Source organism: Anopheles darlingi, chromosome 3, assembly GCF_943734745.1.
Source record: "Anopheles darlingi chromosome 3, idAnoDarlMG_H_01, whole genome shotgun sequence".
NCBI lineage: Eukaryota > Metazoa > Arthropoda > Insecta > Diptera > Culicidae > Anopheles > Anopheles darlingi.
Window position 1 is genome coordinate 21,255,934 of NC_064875.1, and position 17,555 is coordinate 21,273,488.

Here is a 17,555-nt window from a genome sequence, read left to right on the forward strand (position 1 = left end):
ACCTGTTCGATCGAATTGTGTCACGGGTTGGGGGGGCACACGTTGAGCACATTCCCAGGTGGGAACCACACGCCCACCCTCCTCACCTATGCTTGTCACTTTCTCTTCGACTCTCGAAGTGCCACACGCACCAGACCAGACTAGCCTGTGCCTGTCGGAGGTGTTTCCCATCAGCCGCATCGAGAGGACTGTGTTTATGTTTGATGGCTATTTGTCTAATTGCAGACTCTCGCTTACGTTCCTTCGTCTTGCGGGTCATGTCTTGATAAGGTATGTCGATGAGGTCGTGAAGCATCCATCTCTTGGTCAAAGCCCAGTAGCAAACGGCGTGTGCGCTGGTAGCACCTGAACCATTTGCAGCGTGTGAATCGACATGATGTCCGACCGTCCCAACCGGCCACCTGGTGTGTCCCGGTGTGTAGTGTCCCTGTAATGTAATTAATGATCTCAAACACTCCCGCTAACGCGACGCGATTTGATCAGGTGCTAATTTCGGGTCATTAGCGTACACGGACGCGATGGCCACCACGTGGTGGCCAAGCACGCCGCCAGTCGTCCACCTAATCTCAAATCAATATTATACCGGTGGAATATGCGACGCAACGTTTACGTTTCGGACCTCCTTCTATTCCGGTCGAAAAGTAAATAAAATAAACTGGACACCGAATGCCCACATCACATCGCGAAACATCTTGCGACGATGCTTTCCACGTGCCGCAGGAGCACGACAGCGTGAAGCTGCGCAGGGCCCTCGTTTGTGGTCATAACGATATGCAAAGATGTGATGCGCGCGCGCGTGTGTGTGTGTGTGCCACTAGGCACTTGGTGACATCTGCCAACCACAGGCGGAAGCAGAAGCACACAACACACTCTTCAAACGGTAATGGCGGTGATTACTCACCCCTGACACTGAATCAAATCGTCAGCTGGCGCTGCTGGCTACTGGAAACCAGTGGCCCGGGGGGATGGGGAGGGGAGCGTCCAGAGGAACCGGGAAAGAGGGCTATGCTTGACGTTGACATATCGTCCGCCCGCCCATGGGTGGAGGAGTCGTTTTTGGCACAAATCAAGGTCAGACGCTAGTGCTGTTAATCCCACATAGAGAGAGAAAGAGAGAGAGAGATAGAGAGAGAGAGAGAGAGAGAGAGAGAGAGAGAGAGAGAAAGAGAGGGAAAACTCCGGAATGCGTCCTGAGCGATCGATAAAGAGACGCTTTGCCCAAAATCCGTTCCGTACGGTCGGCTTTTCGCGTTTTCCCTGCCCGACTACTAAAGCCATAGGCGACCGACTTTAGTGAAGAAAGCCGGCTGAGGGGTGGTCCTGATTTTCGTCCCAACCCCCCTCACCCCAGGGGCTGGCCTCATGAAGTATGCGAGGCATCCAACTGTTTCTCTCATTTGCATCCCGCGGAACGGCGACACGAAACGCGAAAGAAAAACATGCCGCGAGGCCTCTCGCCGGTAATGGCGGAGGCCACACCACCAAGAAGGCAGAACACGATCGTGGCCTAGTCCTAGCTACCACCACACTCCAGCTGTCAATGGAACCAACAATTAAGGGTTCGCGTTCGGTGAAGCTTAGAGTTTTTGGAAGTGGACCTTCGGCTTTGTGGTACGTCTTGGAAGCGCTTCTCGTCTAGAACAATCGGAACGTTTATACTAACAGTTGTGTGTGTGTGCGTGTGTGCGACGAGCTAGATGAGGTAACACCGTTTCTAGTAAAATCCTCCCTCAAAAAGCTACCCTTCTTTAGCTTTTGACAACTTCAACTGTGTGTGTGTTTTAGCACAGTTTGAACGCTTCTCGAAAAAGTATGTCCGAAGCACCATCAAACAGCCTTTAAAACCTCGCCCCTCCAAAGCATGTGTTGTAATGTAAAACCTTTGAGAGAAGACAACAAAAGCCTCTAGACTACTTACACCCCCTCGGCCTGTCCCAAAAAAAAAGCATTACTTTTCACGCCAGCATTCCCACGATTTGTCTCACATGCCGGTGGCTACTTCGTTTCGGGGTGTGAGCTGCTGCTGCTGCTGCTGCGTGGTGAGCTGTGATGTGCCAAAATGAAAGATGTACCGGCATGCCCAGAGAAAAGCGAAAAGAAGGCCACGCTTTTTTTGTTGCTAACGTCGTTGCCGTTGCTGTTGAACAACCAGCGAGCCGAACACGCAAAAGTAACACATTCTCGGTGGTGTGTTGAAAGCACAGAACCTTCAAATTCAGCCCCAAGCAGCAGCCAGCAGCAGCTCCACTAATGTCAAACAGGGTTGATGAGTTTTAACGATCTTCACGCTCCCGCTCTTCCTCTCTGTGCCGCTCTGTGCCGTGCAAGGAAAAGCCGCTATTGTCCGCTTGCAGGGGCATAGCATGCAACTCGCAGTAAGCTTTGACACCACAGCAAAAGGCATAACAGGAGGGAGGGAGGACTCCGTTGCCTCCATAGCTAGCGTAACAGCGCAACCCTCTCCTCCTTCCAGCTATGGCCAACGAGTACTGCAGAAGAAGAAAAAAAACTTTAATAATAATAATGGAACGAGTGCAGATCATGTCATGCGGTGACCGGACCGCGGGGACGAAGGCAACCGAGGCACAACCTAACCTGACATTTGATGTACGTCGTCCATTATTCTTGCGGAAAATCAATAAAGCTTAAGCCGACGATGAAACGTGACTGGGGCGTTCCGGAGGGACCCACGGAGCATGAGAGACCCCCGGGAGGCAGAGGGAAGAGTATTGCAGCATTTGGAGCATAGGATTTCGGTCAGGTTGCCGCTGGCGTGTTCTTTTGGCGTGCTGTAAATCAGTTTTTATATTCTCCGCATGTATTGTTCGAGCGACGGATCGGATGATGGTCGGTCGGTCGGTCGGTCGGTTGGCATTGTGTGCAATCCTTGGCAACCGAATCCCGGGCCCCGGTTTTAGAAGCATGGGCAACGCATAAGGAATTTATCTTCCGAAGCTTTCATCGTCCGCAGTATGACCTTCTTGAGGTGGTGGTGGTGGTGGAGGGGGTTCTTATGATCCGTAGTATCGTTGGTAAGACGGAAGGCGATTTCTTGGGTCCGGTCACGGAACACATTGGGTCTGCACGAGCTGCAGCTATGACCAGGGCGGACAAAAGTCATAAAATCCATTTGAAAGGCGATTTACACTATCGTCGCTTTTGATTAATTTACTGTTTGAATGGAGGAGCTATAGTTTGGAAGTATTTTGTTTCCAATAGGTTGATTTAAAATAATCGAATCTAAGCATTTGAATTCCGATAATAGAAGACTCTATTCACAATAATAAACATAATCATCATCACAGCTATGGTATTGAAGGAATCGTATTATTGTAATTAAAAATATATCCTTTTTTGCATTAAATATATCTTTTTATTTTTATAAATATTCGATGGAAACATTATGAAGTATATAATACACTGATCAATTCAATTTAAAATTATCATTTCATAAAAAAAAACTGATATCAGAGAGGAAGACTTCAGGAGATCATTCATAGACAGTTCTATTTACAATTATTAACGTCACTGTAACATCTATGATGCCGAAGGGATTGCATTGCATTTGATGAAAACTATTTCCTTTGTTGCATTAACAACATCATGTTAATTTGATGAAATGGTAACCTCATCCAAACGATAATACAGGGATTCTTAGTTAACAAATATCACGTCATAAACATCTCATATCATCGGTCAACAACATTAGATTGAAACCCGATGAAGATGAATTAAATTATGAACATTAGATTGAAAATCAATTATGACGAGAGCAATAAATAACTTTTTTTAAATATTGCATAATTGTCACGATATGATGGAACGCGAAAAGGATGTCCCAGAACAAACAGCTTCAACTAATCAGCAATATTGTTTACGACGCTTTAGCCTGTGGGTCAAGTGTATGTACCATATTGTGTATCTGAGTGATCGCCTAACTTGTTCTCCTGATATGTTTGCACAAGCAAGCACATGTTGATGGTGCTATTTGAACCAAACCTAGATAGCTAATTAATATGCAATCTTTACATTACTCATTTGTCATTAAACTTATTAAACAATTATGCAGCTTGCGCAACATGTTGCATTAACGTCATTTTTGCATAATTTATTACGCATAACCAGTCATAGAGTAATAAAAAAATAATATTTAAAATAAATCCTTAACTTCCTTCCCGCAACTTATCAACGGTACATCCGGCCAGATGCTTCTCGCTTCCATCCTGAACACGTGCACACGCATGTATTCCCCTAGCACTCCATCGCCACCATTAACCGATGACTCCACGAAATGCGTTACAGTCTGCTAATTTGAATACAACAAAAACACCGGTGGCCACCGGCAGAACGGTGCTCCGTTGGTTCGCCGGACAAACCAGTTCGACCAGCAGCGCAGAGATCGGGTGACCAGAAACCAGAAAACCAGAGAGAGAGAGAGAGAACCAAACCAAGCAATCGCCAACAAGGCGCTGTTGGGGAGACCGTTCGGGGCAACCTACAACGCATTCGCTTTTGATTCTCTTCGCTTTCGAGCACCAAATTCGTGTTCGTACTCCGGATACCCTGGTGCGGGGGCGGCGGCGCCAATATGTAACGCCACTCCCCACTCCTGGATCGCACAATAATGAATGAACCGTGTTATGCTTCCCTACTGACCACCAACTGGGCAGCATATAGGCGTCCGATCTTTTGGACTCTCCCACACCGGTACTGACTTCATCATCTGTACGTTATTTTTGGGAAGCATTAGTCACTCTTCGACTGCTGCTGCTGCTGCTGCTGGTGTGGCGCAACCACCCAGGCGTTCCAGTTACTAGTTTAGTTCGGTTTGCAACGTCACGATCATGACGTCATGGCCAGCGCGCTATCTTATCACGATCCAACTAACATCCCTCTCTCGAGAGGGTGTCGCGTGTTTATTTGTCACCTTGAAGTAGTGTTTAGTATCTACAAACGAGAGAGAGAGAGAACCGATAAGAGCGACACAATTGGCGCCTATTGTTTCACGACACCACCACCACCACATCTCGAACTCCCGTCCGTCGTCGTCGTTCAGCGTCGTTTTGTTTACTTTCTCCGTCTCGACTCAAAGGGTTGTGTCTCGAGGTGCCAGCTGCAACAGTAACTGCTACCACTGCTGCTATTACTGTGTGTCCTCGTGTGAGCGTAACAGCCAGAGAGAGAGAGAGAGAGACACCAAACCGAGGTGCGAGTGCGAGAGCTTAAGCCGGAGAGGGATCCATCTGTGCTTCCTTTCGGGGAGACCACGACGACTACCGCGTGCTCCACGAGAGTCGCCATCATTCTCGATTTGCCAATAGTGCCGAGTGCCAGCAGCTGAAAAATCGATCCCGAGGGGTGCCCGGTGCGCGAGTGCCACGGATACTAAAACCAAACACTACCACTAGAAGGTACACTAAGAGAAAGACATTTGCGTAAAGTTTGTTGAAAATTTAAAGCCTACTGTGTGTGTCTGTGCGTGTGTGTGTGATTGTGGTTTATGGTGGGTTTTGTTGTTTGTAACGGTTCCCCATCCGGTGGTCGACCGGTAGAGAGAGCGAGAGAGAGCGCGCGATCGCGATCGTTACCGTACGGGCGCGTGTTGTTTGTCGACGTAACATCCGAACAGGCAGCGGTGGCACCACAGACGGCGGGGACCTTGCCCTAGGTGTCATCTTCATCTGAGAGACAGGCGTTACAACCAGTAGCAGCAGCAACAGCAGCAGCACCGCATCGACCACCATCGAGCGTCCGTTCAGCAAGCTAATCAACAAAAATGTGGCAACATCTTCACCTTTACATAGCGGCCTGCACTATTTACGGTAAGCGGCACAGTTTTACAGTAGGCGTCGTCGGCGTCGTCGTCGTCGTCGTCGTCGTTACCCTTGAGAAAATTGACAAGCAATGAGTGTGAGGAGGAGAACACCTCTCGTTGGGGACAATTACACCTGTCCCCTAGCAACTACGGACAACGATGGTTCGATGGTTGGCATAGTAGCTTCTGACACTCCCATGAGTGGATCTCACATGGAGATGATAACCGGCTAAAACCATGCGGAAGAGAGCGAACTCGCCAACGCGGGAGCGCATGTTGGCCATATCGAGCTGGAAACCAGCGAAATCCGTAAAGCGAAATGACAATTCGCGCTCGGAACACACCCCGGGATCGAACAACCTTAAAACCAGTTCAACCAGTCGCAACGATAACGACGACGACGACGACGACGACAACGCCAACAGCAACAGCATCTTGCGCTGCGTTGCGTCCGCTATTGTTTCCTACCTGGTGGTACGGGCCGGTCTCTCAGCGTGTCATTCGATCCCGCGAGTGTCTGCGCTGCGACCTTGAGAACTGATTGCGAACTGGAAAGATGGACGCGTTTTCCATCCTCCCGCGAAATGGAAACACAACCATCTCGCCCGTTGGCCCCGCATTTCGATGTCGCTTTCGGAGACATCGAATTCAACTCAAAGCGATAAGATAGCGGCACCGGTACCGGATTGATGGATCGTCTTCGGTCGGTCGGTATTTTTGGCCTTGGGCCCCCTTACCAGCGAGCTGGTGATCGGTTTCGGCTACCTGATTGCTCCTATGCGCTGTGTTGTTCCGTTTTCACTTTCACCGGGATGAACCACCGGGTTCTAAATTTAGACTCGAAACACACACAGTGCATTCCGAGAGATTTTTTCGGTGCGGGGAGAAAAATATCTGAAATACGACCATAGACCGTCTGTCACGCTAAACGGACCGTCATAAAGTGGATCATCGGAATGCTCGCCTGTCGAGTTGGTGGTTGCCATTTACGCGCTCAGGCAGGCTCGTCATATCGTACGTGGTGATAAGCGCGGTGCAGCAGCAGCAACAGCAGCAACAGCACCACACGTTCTCTTATCTTGGTCGAAAGGGCGACTACGCGCACACACCCCTTCGATGCACAAGGGTATGAGTAATGATTGTGTGCAGGAAGGTGCATGGTGGTTGAATGAAATGTTACATACACCCTACACGCCCATTGTGCAATTGCTAATGCTATTGCTAATAATTGATAAGTTTTTTTTAAATATGAGAATGGGCGAGCCGTATGTTTATGTAATTGAAAAGTTACGGTAGTTCATTCTTGTATTTTGGACGAAAAATCCGATTGCGACTACAAACAGGGAGAGTAAAACTGTGCTAAGCTGCACGGTAAAGCAAATATCTTTTATTTTTTGCGAAACCCTAGAGTTTCTGCACTACCAAAACGATGTATTGCTAACAGTAATAGCAATAGTAGTTGCTAAAACAATGCCTAAGCTTCAAATGCAAATAGGTTTCAATCAAAATATCATCGATGGTCAGAGGGTTTTCAAAACGACTCTGTCTGTGCTGAACAGATTTCAAAAGAGAGTGGCCATTTTTGACAATTTAATCATTGTCAATGTTTATGCTAATTTCCAAGAGCTATGCTTAAGTTATGACGAGATGTTCTATCTACAATGAGTTATAATCATCCTGCAACGTATTCCAAATTATTTTGTAACCAAAAGTCCAGGTGATCTGTTTGAGCATAAAGCCTTATACAACGCTTGTACAGGAACAAAATCTGGACGGAACTTCGTATTTGGGCATTAAAAACGAGAAATTTTGCTTTAGGAAAAACGATGGACCAGATGTTAATAATCTAGCGGAGACCTGACTGGTTTCACCGGGAAAAGTTTCATTGAGGCAACAGTGAAGCCATTGTATAGATTCAGAACATTTCTGAAAATCACATAAATGGTTTCTCTTGAACACCTTCTCAGAGAACCCTAAAATATACATATAAAAAGGTAACACTCATAGAAAATGTGTTTTTTCGTAAATTCTCGATCCAAAACACAATGTGCTACTTATGCAGGGTATCGTCTTACACCAGATTAAAGACGGTATTTAAATTCGAGTGCTTAAAATAGTTGAAACCATCTTAAGCACTTGGCTGAAGCGTCGTGGCATATTCGTATCTCTGTTCCAGGGACCGCCAGCTGAATCAACGTTACACATGGTTCTTGTCAGCCCTCCCATCCCCGCTTGGGCCTGCCGCCAGATGTGTTTACTTGCGCCGTACGCTGACGTAGTGCGACGTACCCTTGTTCATTTCAACATTTTAATGATTCATTCGTGGATCCTCAGAACTCGCTATCTCTTATCGGACCAAACGCGCAAACAATGCACCTCCACTACGCAACATCCTGGGCCAACGCACCGACAGAATACACAAGTTTGACGAATCCGTGATCAATCGGAATCGAAGCTGTATGCATCACACGATGCGATCGCTCCACTCCTCCGATCCACAAGAAACGGTTTCAGCTTGGCCACGGGGTACGCGTGTACGGGTACCACACACGGAATGCCAAATGTTTTAACATTTTAAATTTCCAATCCTCGCCGTTCGTTCGGTTTCGCCGAAATCTTGATTGACAGTGCCCCTTATTTGGTGTGGTTCGGCATTTGGAACCATTTCGCTTTCAATCTTCATCCGTCCGTCGCGAGAGTGTGCCGTGGATTGACGACTGGCAATAAATCATTTAATTTTGCACTCCTGCTGCTGCTGCTGTCTGCTGTCTGCTGTCTGCGCTGGTGCTTGAGCTGCTGCTCTCATTAGATACACATGTTGCGGCGGAACACACACACATGTGGTCCGGTTAGGTTTGCCATAGAATAGGATTGCGTCTGGCTGAAATGGCTCGGCTTCGTTTAATCATTCGCACTAATCGATGTTTATGCTGGCACGAAACGATGCGTTTGCGCTGGCGAGCGCCGAATCGGACAATTAAAATTTATTGTCCGTTTAGCTAAACGGACGGTACAACGCACGGAATGTGGAGCACGCTCGCGAGTGCTGTGCATGCTATGGTGGTCCATATTTGGATACTGGGCTGCTGAGCTTTGAGTACTACATGCAGGACAGCGTTGAAGTGTGAGCAACGGAGTTCGAGGTCGTGGTCCGTAAACAAACCATTAGTGTCGAGGATTCGAGTGGCCGTGAAACAAACCATGCATGTTCCATTGAGAATCCGCGAGAACTGCAGAGCAAGTGCTTCGGCCCCAGGAAAACTAAAAAAATGTATTTACGTACAAATTAAGCGCTGGAAACCCTGTTCTAAAGGACGAACTTTTAGCTCCAAGTTCCGGTTTGTGATGAGCAATCAATTTGGTTCAGTGACAAAGGCGCGGTCAGGCTATTGGGGCCCATGGATGCTATCAGCTTCTGAAACAAAATTCCTTCGGATCTTGCCATAACGTCCACTGGACATCAGGACGAACTGGAATCCATCCAGTGTTTTCGTGGCATAACGCGGCGTGGTTAATGTTATTTTATACGCCTAAGTTAAAAATAAAGCATCCTACTTTACATTTTATGGCAACTGCTGCGAATGGTTTATTTCTGATTTACTTCTTCTTCTTCATTTCACTTCGGATTTCTGGTTACATTTCAATACCAACTAACCATGGATTACTAGTCGAGTTTTGTTCTGTTAAACTCATGCGAATACAATAGTTTCTGATTTAAAGGAAGGATGCCTTTCCAACATCCTAGTACTATACGAAAAGTCGAGGATTTTCAGGTTCGGAAATTTTTCCTTGAGCCCGAGAATTTCTTTTGTTTCTAGATGACAATTGTTAAACTTTAACCTGCGCAATCGATCCACGGGGGTGTTTATGCAAAGGAAGTCCGATTTTCCAAAAGTACCACCAGAGAACTCGAGAACCTCTAGATTTTTCAAAACCGGTAAAATCTGCAGTATTTCATTTAGCTCGTAAGAATACAAATCAGCCATCTTTAGCGTTAGTTCCGTCAGCTGCATGTTGTACTTCAGGATGGTTTGGATTACGATTCGATGAATATCTCGATAAGTTTCTATGTTAAGAATTTTAACGGATTTGGGCAGTATCAGAGAATTCAAATACCGGCATTGCACTGTCAGTTTCTCTAGCTTGGTTAGCGGTGAAAGGTTTAACTGTGGGATTTCGGATACTCCAAAACAGACTTTAACCTCAAGCTGATGAAGATGGTTGAGTTTCGTGAGATGATCCAAAATGCTAGGAGTATAAGGAGGAATTGCAAGGCGCAAGGTTTTCAGCTTGTTGCATGTTTCGCATATTGCGATGAAAATCTTATTATTATGAAAGCACATATATTCAAATGTTTCTAAATGCGTCAATCGACGTATAATGGAAAGTTCTGTTTGGGTGATATTTTTCCAATCGCAATAGTCCTCCTCAATGGTAAGCGTAAGATGCTTTAGGTTACCGAGCGCATCAGGTTGAGCGATATTAGCTGAATGACAAATTGCAGAAAATGGACCAATAAATGTTTGCAACTGTGGCATATCGATCCTAATGTTGCATACGCTATCAATTGTAACCTGCTTCACAGTACTGCTTAGAAGATTTGTTGGACTATGAAAATATATAAATGGTTCGTCTTTCCATTTGCGCAGCGTAAGCGAATGAAGATCTGGCATCATCTGTATCGCACTGGCTATCGAAGGAAGCAATTCCGCCACGGATTTAGCATCGAAAATGGAGAGTTCTAGCGATTGGAGCCTGCTGCTCCACTGCGTGTAAAGAGATTCCCACAGCAAAGGAATTTCCGGGTCGCCCAATGGTACTATCACACAGTTTAGATTTCGGTAGCGGCGCTCGGAGTGCAAAGCAATATCGATTACGCGCTTCGTTGTCGCCTGTACATCCAATTGGAGTTCTTTGGAAAGTACTAATTCTTCCATGCGCTGCCATGAGCCTTGCAATTTAGGGTCGCATTTACGGACATCTATTTTCAAAACAAATCTCGAAATGTATGCGGAAGAAAAAATAATGTTACACCATCGTTTGCACACTAGTGATGCGTTTTTCACGTCATCCAGATCAAGGCAATCAAACACCATGTACAGGATCTGTAATGACAGTAGAAATGTATCCGGAACGCCGAAAGCCTAAAAACACCTTACTGACCTCTACTGGTAGCGAATCGATGTAGTTTATCCCTCCGTTCGGGGTTTGGTTCAGTTTCTGTTGAGGCAACATGTTTCACGGCTTTCAGCGACAACTTACACCAAAATTGCAACTGCCGAGAATGACTGACACGAATAGCACGCGAATGTTTGTTTCCAATGACTACACGATCGCCGGGCGCAATATTGCTAAACGATGCCTTTAGTTACTTCGTTGCTTTCTTCGCCATCGTTTTAATCAGAAACAACAATAATTCACATTTTCCGTCGAATTCTCAACAAAGTTCTTTATTTCATTCTCCGGCTTGAAAATTGTGATCATGCTCTCATTTTTTTTTTCGTTTAAACATAAACACCAGATGCACTAAATCATAACTGCTTCTAATGAGCCAGACGCGTACTTGCTGCTTGGTCCATCTTTTAGTACACATCTGGTATTATTGGGAACCGAATGAATCGCAGCCAGTCAATGATCCAATGTACTTACATTCCACGACGGGGGGGATACCGAGCACATGTCTCACTCCCAAACACTCCCGAGCTCCTTCGCCCTGGTGCAATCCTTGTCACGCTTGCGACGGGCTAACCTTTTCAGCCACTCCTTCCTGTTCGTCAACAGCGTTTTTGCAGCTGACGGAATCTTGATCCGATGTCTCACGACGACGTGACTCCAAATGTCTTTTCTTTTGTCTGCTGCACGTACCACAGACGAAGCACCCAGGCCAGCCCACTCTCCAGCTCTCTTAGCAGTCAGACAACCCAGATCAAGTCGCGGCGCTTGATGGCATAAATGGCGGAGTTGTTGTTTGAATTAAAATGAATGCAACCACAGAGCGGCGCCCTATTGTGAGGTGCTGCAAAGGGGCGGGCTGCATTGGCCAAGAGCTAAAAGGTTGAGATCACCACCGCACTCGAGACAGCAGCAGCTCCAAACTGCGGAGCACACGCGTCTGGTGACCTTCGTACATTACCCATTTGCCCTCGACCAGCTCGAGGGTGGAAAAATCAATATTTACACTGCTCCGCCCAACAAGCTAGGCACGGTTGTGGCCTACATTAACCGCCTGCCCACCCGCATGCCCGTTCCTTCTTTGCTCCATTCTCCAATGACCAATGCTTCCGTTTTCCGTTACAGGCCTGCTGACGCCCGCCGTCGGCCAAACACCGCACATCGAGACCGTACCAGCGGCGAAGACGTACTACAGAGCGAGGGAAAAGAACGTGGATCTGCTGTGCCGGTCCGATAAGCCGATCGAACGCTGCCTGGTCCGGATACCCGGTTTCCCCGATGCACCAGAGGCCGACGGTTACGACGTATCGGTTGGGCTACCGAATGGCGTTAGCTACTTTGGCGGTAGTCTAGCGCGCGGCGAGTGTGGCGTCCGTTTGGCCTCAATACGGCCCGAACGCATCGGCAAGTTTGTCTGTGTGCTCGAGATCGGTGGCCAGCGGCACGAGGCCACGATCGAGTACGCTATCCAGATCGAACCACAACCCTCGGTACTGAAGATCTCCAAGCAGACGGCCTTCATCGATGGCGGTATCCGGGCGAACCAGCTCGTGAAAGCCCGGTGTGTATCACGCCGGGGTTTACCGGCCGCCAATCTCACCTGGTCCCTGGACAACGGTCCCCTCGATGCGGCACTCATTCAACCGCTCGAAACCAGCGAAGAACTCGTGGATGGACAGCCACTGCAGACGGTCCAACAGGAGGTGCACATCTACGTAACACCGCAAGATAACGGCAAGACGCTCGTCTGCGAGACACAGCACATGGCACTGGGCAAGAAGAGCCAGCGCATCATCCTGCCACTGAATGTAAAATGTAAGTGTGGAATGAGTCACCAGCATCTTCACGCGTCGCGTCATGGCGGCAAACGGTGTAGTGCTTAGCTCACCGCTTAAAAATCCAAAGCACACGGTTCGGAAGGAAGGACGGAACACGGCAACGCCAAGTGACTGGTCCATCGATCGAACTTACTCGATTAATGGTGAACCGATAATCGGATTGGTTTTCATTACACCCGATGGTTCTATTTCGGGATTTTCTTTGCTACCCGATTCGAGACAAACCCGGGGCCTAATCCTATTTGACGATTGGCCTGTTTCATGTCTCTCTCCTGAGTCTGGCCGAAGGCTTCAACGCGATTTAGTCTCCTTGGAGAATGTTTGCACAGTTGTTGCTGTACCGTTTCCGTTGGAATCTAGCCGATCGGAAGCGATCATTTCATTGCCACAGTGCAAACGATGTCGTTGTAAAGATGTTTTTAAATGTCTTTAGCGGAAAATATGAATGCAGTTTCGATTCGATTATTTGTTACTTTTTTATATTAATTTCCCTTTTCCGATTAGGCATTTTATCCCATATAGGGATTTCCCATATAGGCATTTATCCACAATTATCTGCACAGTAATGAAGGTCACACTTCGTGTGCACACTGCTCTAGCCACTTTTCAGTTGTGCTGATAGATTTCTGGCAAATTTCTTGAGTTTCTATTTGATAATACTTCAACATATTTCGGTGGCTCCAAAAATCAGCCAATTTTGTGGATTGAGAATTATTTCTATGGTATCCATGGAATCGAACTTTTCACTTTATGAAAACGAAAAATTGACGGCTGTAAGTTATACATTAATTTATCAGGCCACAAAATTTACTGAAGCTTTGTACAGCCGAAACATCTTCTGCCTCAGTGATGTTCAATTTTTCTTCACAATTACAAACCCTGACAAAATCATAAAAAACGCGACTGTGCAGATGGTTTTCTATTCGGCTTTCCCATTCCATCGGTTATGAACTTACGGTGATGAAATCAAAACGCTACTAAAATCTCCCCTATATGTCGACTGGGGACTGTAAAATGACTAACAAATGTCGGCCAGAATGTAACAGAACCGGCTATTATGATATCAGCTAGGTATCCAAGAATCTGGCAAGATGACGTTCAATACCCACATGATTCCTTCATGAGCACGTTCATAGTTTGCATCATGCTCTAGGCTGAGCTGCTGGAGCTGCGTGGTTTGAATGACTAATCCCTAGAGCCCAGAACACCTTCTGCGCATGGAAAGTATCACTTTAGAGCCGCCATCGTTGCAAACATAGAACCTGTTGTTTGACTGATCAGTATCTCCTGCTGATAGAGCGCACATGAATTATACATTAACCCAGTGGTCAGTGGCGTCATCATCCTGTCAATACACTCTAATGACTGCAAGGGTGCTCTAGCTATTGCCCATATTCTACATTGCGTGGCGATAAGCACACCCCGGCGATGGGCACAATAATCGTCGTCATGTTGTGTTTATGCTACACTAAGTGAGGCTGTCAAAGTTGACACAGTCCGTCCGTCCGTCCTGCCTTTACCGACAAAGGCACCTGATTATGCGAACGATTTCGTTTGATCGTTGCCGCATGCAGTATGGCGTAGGTGCCCGCGGAATGAACGGAATGATTGTTATTCGTTTTAGTAGATCACGATAGAGTGTTATGTGGTTGCCGGCTCCATAGATCACTCATTAGAGGGTAGTCTTTGCGAACCTAAAAAGCATCTTCTTGGTCTATCTCTCTCGCTAATTGCAGTTCCACCGGAGGCCATTCCACACATTCGCATCGCTGAGCTGCCAGAGTCCGGTAGCGCCACGGTGAACATAACGATCCATGCCAATCCGCAGCCCACGACCCGGTGGAGGGTGAATGGACGTTTGCTGAACGAGGGCGAAACGGTCGACATGTACCAGGCGTTTATCCCGCGGCAAACGGTAAGATGCGAGCCTTGGAGCTAACGAACTGACCACCTATGAGCTTCCGCTAACTACCTATCCCGTTTTTTGGCTCCATCCTGTAGGGTCCCAGCGAGTATGCGGTGCTGCTGAAGAACAACGACTGTACCCTGGAGCGAGCTTCCCTTTTCACGCTCGAAGCCTCGAACGCGCTCGGCACCCAAACCTACGTCATCCGGGCACTGAAGGTGGACGATGAGGGCGAGTCGTCGCTGCAGGACAACAGCGTGGTGGATGATAACAGCGGCGGCGGGTCCGCCTTCTGGCTGATCAGCGTGTGGACCTTCTTCTGCTCTGTGATAGCGACACGTCTGTTGTGAATCCAATCGATTGTTCTTTAAACGGTCCCCCGTCCTGGTGGCGGCTGGTGTCGCGGATCGTTGGCTAATGTCTTAAAAAAAAAAACCACAACCGCCAACCAACCGATATGCGGTGGGGGTGTTGGTGTTGGTTTGCGGTTTGCGGTTCACGGGAGAGATTCGCCAACCATCCGCAGCCACGGAATTGAGGACAATTAGGGGGGAGCGGTGGGGGGGGGGGGAGGGGATCCCAGGATCGACAGGAGTCGTTTCGACAAACGACATTCTAATGCATAACCGATAGTTCCTCTGATACAAGTATTGAGCAAAGCAGAGTCCATGGAGATGATTTCAATCGTCCGGAGGGGACGGTTTGGGGCGTATGCCCCGCAATGCCGTCCTCCCTGGCCGCCAACCACCTAGTGCTTAACCAAATTTCTTTACAATTTTCTCTAGAATAATCCAATGTGAACAGTTAACAACAAGTGTGCGAAAGCAAATTGCGAACGATCATGAACATTTGAACTACGAGTATTTTGGAGCGGGAGGCTGGAGAGCTGCAGAACGAGAAAGATAGCGGGAACAGGGAGCTATGATGTGATGTGCAAAAGGCAACTCCTCTAGCGGTTCTTCCGCCCACATAGCAGTGATTGAAAATGAAAGCATCTAGCAAAGCCCAGCATTTAGCTGCCGACAAAACGGAGGATGTGGCGGTGTGCGTACCGTGTGTGTATTACGATTATTTATTTATTTCCTTAACTCTCTACGCCGCGACTCGGATGATGCTTTAAATGGATTTACATTTGAGTAGAGATAGTGAACAGAGAGAGTGAGTAGGAGAGAGAGAGAGAGAGAGAGATAGAGAGAGAGAGAGAGAGAGAGAGAGAGAGAGAGAGAGAGAGAGAGAGAGAGAGAAAGTGTGCGATCTAATGCTGAAACGGCAATCGTGCAAATATATAGTACAACGTCTTAACGAAAAACCTTAAGGTGTCTGAAATTGAATTTAATTAATCTGGGACCGATTGTGTTGTAGTTATCCAAATTATCAACTCAAAGCCCTCTTATTAAAGAAAACAAAATTTTGTCTATGCTCAGTGGAGCTAGATTCTTTTGCACATTATTTAGTTTTCCGAATTCTGCCGGAAATAAGGGGCGGAAGGAATCGATGCCCAAAGCTAATCATCGCTGCGATTGCATAATTATAATCTGCGCATCATTGAGCGGCAATCTATGGTCGAAAAGAGGAAGCTTCTGGTGATGGATCTTGATAAAAATTGGTGAGTTTGGTGGAAAAAGTGTGAGCGAGAGGCAATACTAATAACGCGCTTGGCCTAACTTCAGGCGTATCTGGCATGTGGTGAGTTAGTCAGTACCTTTACCCGCATAACAAAATGTATGCAACCGGATCTCTTAAGCGTTAACAAACCCGGTAGCATATGTTGGGGTAAGTTTGGCGTTTTTTAACACAAAAAGTATGATTATTTATGAACAAAATATACGTAGGTTCTCATAAGGACCACAACATGCTTCACCTCAATTTCGTTGTACGGCAGCAACAAATATTCTTATTTCTGTTTTAGTTCTACTCAGAAAAATTGCATCACGATCAATTTAACTATAAATTAACATACCAGGTTAAGCTATTTTCAAATATGTGAATAGCTTGGATCAGCTTTGCCAACTGTAGCGCCTAATTCAACGGATCGTGAATGACTAATTTTCAGAAAGAATTTACTAGCCAGCACTGTGCGCCACTTCCTACGAGCGATACCACACACAGTTGGTTTCACACCTAACAGCGCCCATCATCATGGTCATCATCATCATCATAATCGTCATTGTCTATTGCATTGGCTTCGAGATGAATGCATGCGATCTTTCGGAGCTCGGTGGAGCTTCTAATGAGTATCACAAACGCAATCACCATTCCTAAGGCGCCCAATTTTGCTTCTCCGCATCTAGCTCAACGTGAAGCAGGAATGCACGATGACACATTCCACACAACATGCATTCTAATCCCGGAACTAACCGAAGCCGAAACCATTCATGCGCACCGATTCGGGCCGGGGGCGGGTGGGCCAATATTCTATTTACACTCCGCCCCAAAATCGGTCATTCCTACACACTGTTTTCCAATCCATTAGGCTGATGACACCGCAGCTACTAAGCAGACCCCGACCTTCGAATCGCCGAATAGGAAGGGGAGGAGTAGGAACCGGAGAAGGGAGGTTTCGCTTTCCCGCTCGAGAGAAGCCCAAGCGGCAACCTTCCTCCAGGACAAACATTAACTGGTCCACCACCAACCGGTGGACGATGGTCCGTGGCATCAGATTGAATTTAATTGAATCTGTCGCGATGGTACCATGCGGAGTGGGCAGAATATGTGAATTTTGCTGACTTTGCCATTGACCCTCTCGGGGTTGTGAAAAGAGCTAAACTTTGCCCAAAACTGCACCAGCTCGGAACCCTGGAGACTGGAGCTCGTGCTATAAAAC

The 17,555-nt window shown here is 47.1% G+C and overlaps 2 protein-coding genes across 2 annotated transcripts in view; one reads left to right on the plus strand and one right to left on the minus strand.

The window, feature by feature from the left end:
* LOC125955895 (uncharacterized) overlaps positions 1-17,555 on the minus strand; it is a 291,000-nt gene that overhangs the window by 88,191 nt on the left and 185,254 nt on the right. The window lies entirely within an intron of this gene.
* On the plus strand, positions 5,286-16,159 carry LOC125955936 (fasciclin-3-like). Its single transcript, XM_049687285.1, has 4 exons — positions 5,286-5,822; positions 12,113-12,802; positions 14,562-14,740; positions 14,827-16,159. Exons 1-4 carry the CDS (start codon positions 5,777-5,779, stop codon positions 15,079-15,081), a joined length of 1,170 nt encoding a protein of 389 aa, XP_049543242.1. The 5' UTR covers positions 5,286-5,776; the 3' UTR covers positions 15,082-16,159.

Excerpts from the sequence above, each read along its gene's own strand:
- LOC125955936 (XM_049687285.1), top strand. The coding sequence starts at position 5,777 with ATGTGGCAACATCTTCACCTTTACATAGCGGCCTGCACTATTTACG. Across the intron at positions 5,823-12,112 it reads AGCGGCCTGCACTATTTACG|GCCTGCTGACGCCCGCCGTC; the intron begins GTAAGCGGCACA and ends TTTCCGTTACAG. Across the intron at positions 12,803-14,561 it reads CCTGCCACTGAATGTAAAAT|TTCCACCGGAGGCCATTCCA; the intron begins GTAAGTGTGGAA and ends CGCTAATTGCAG.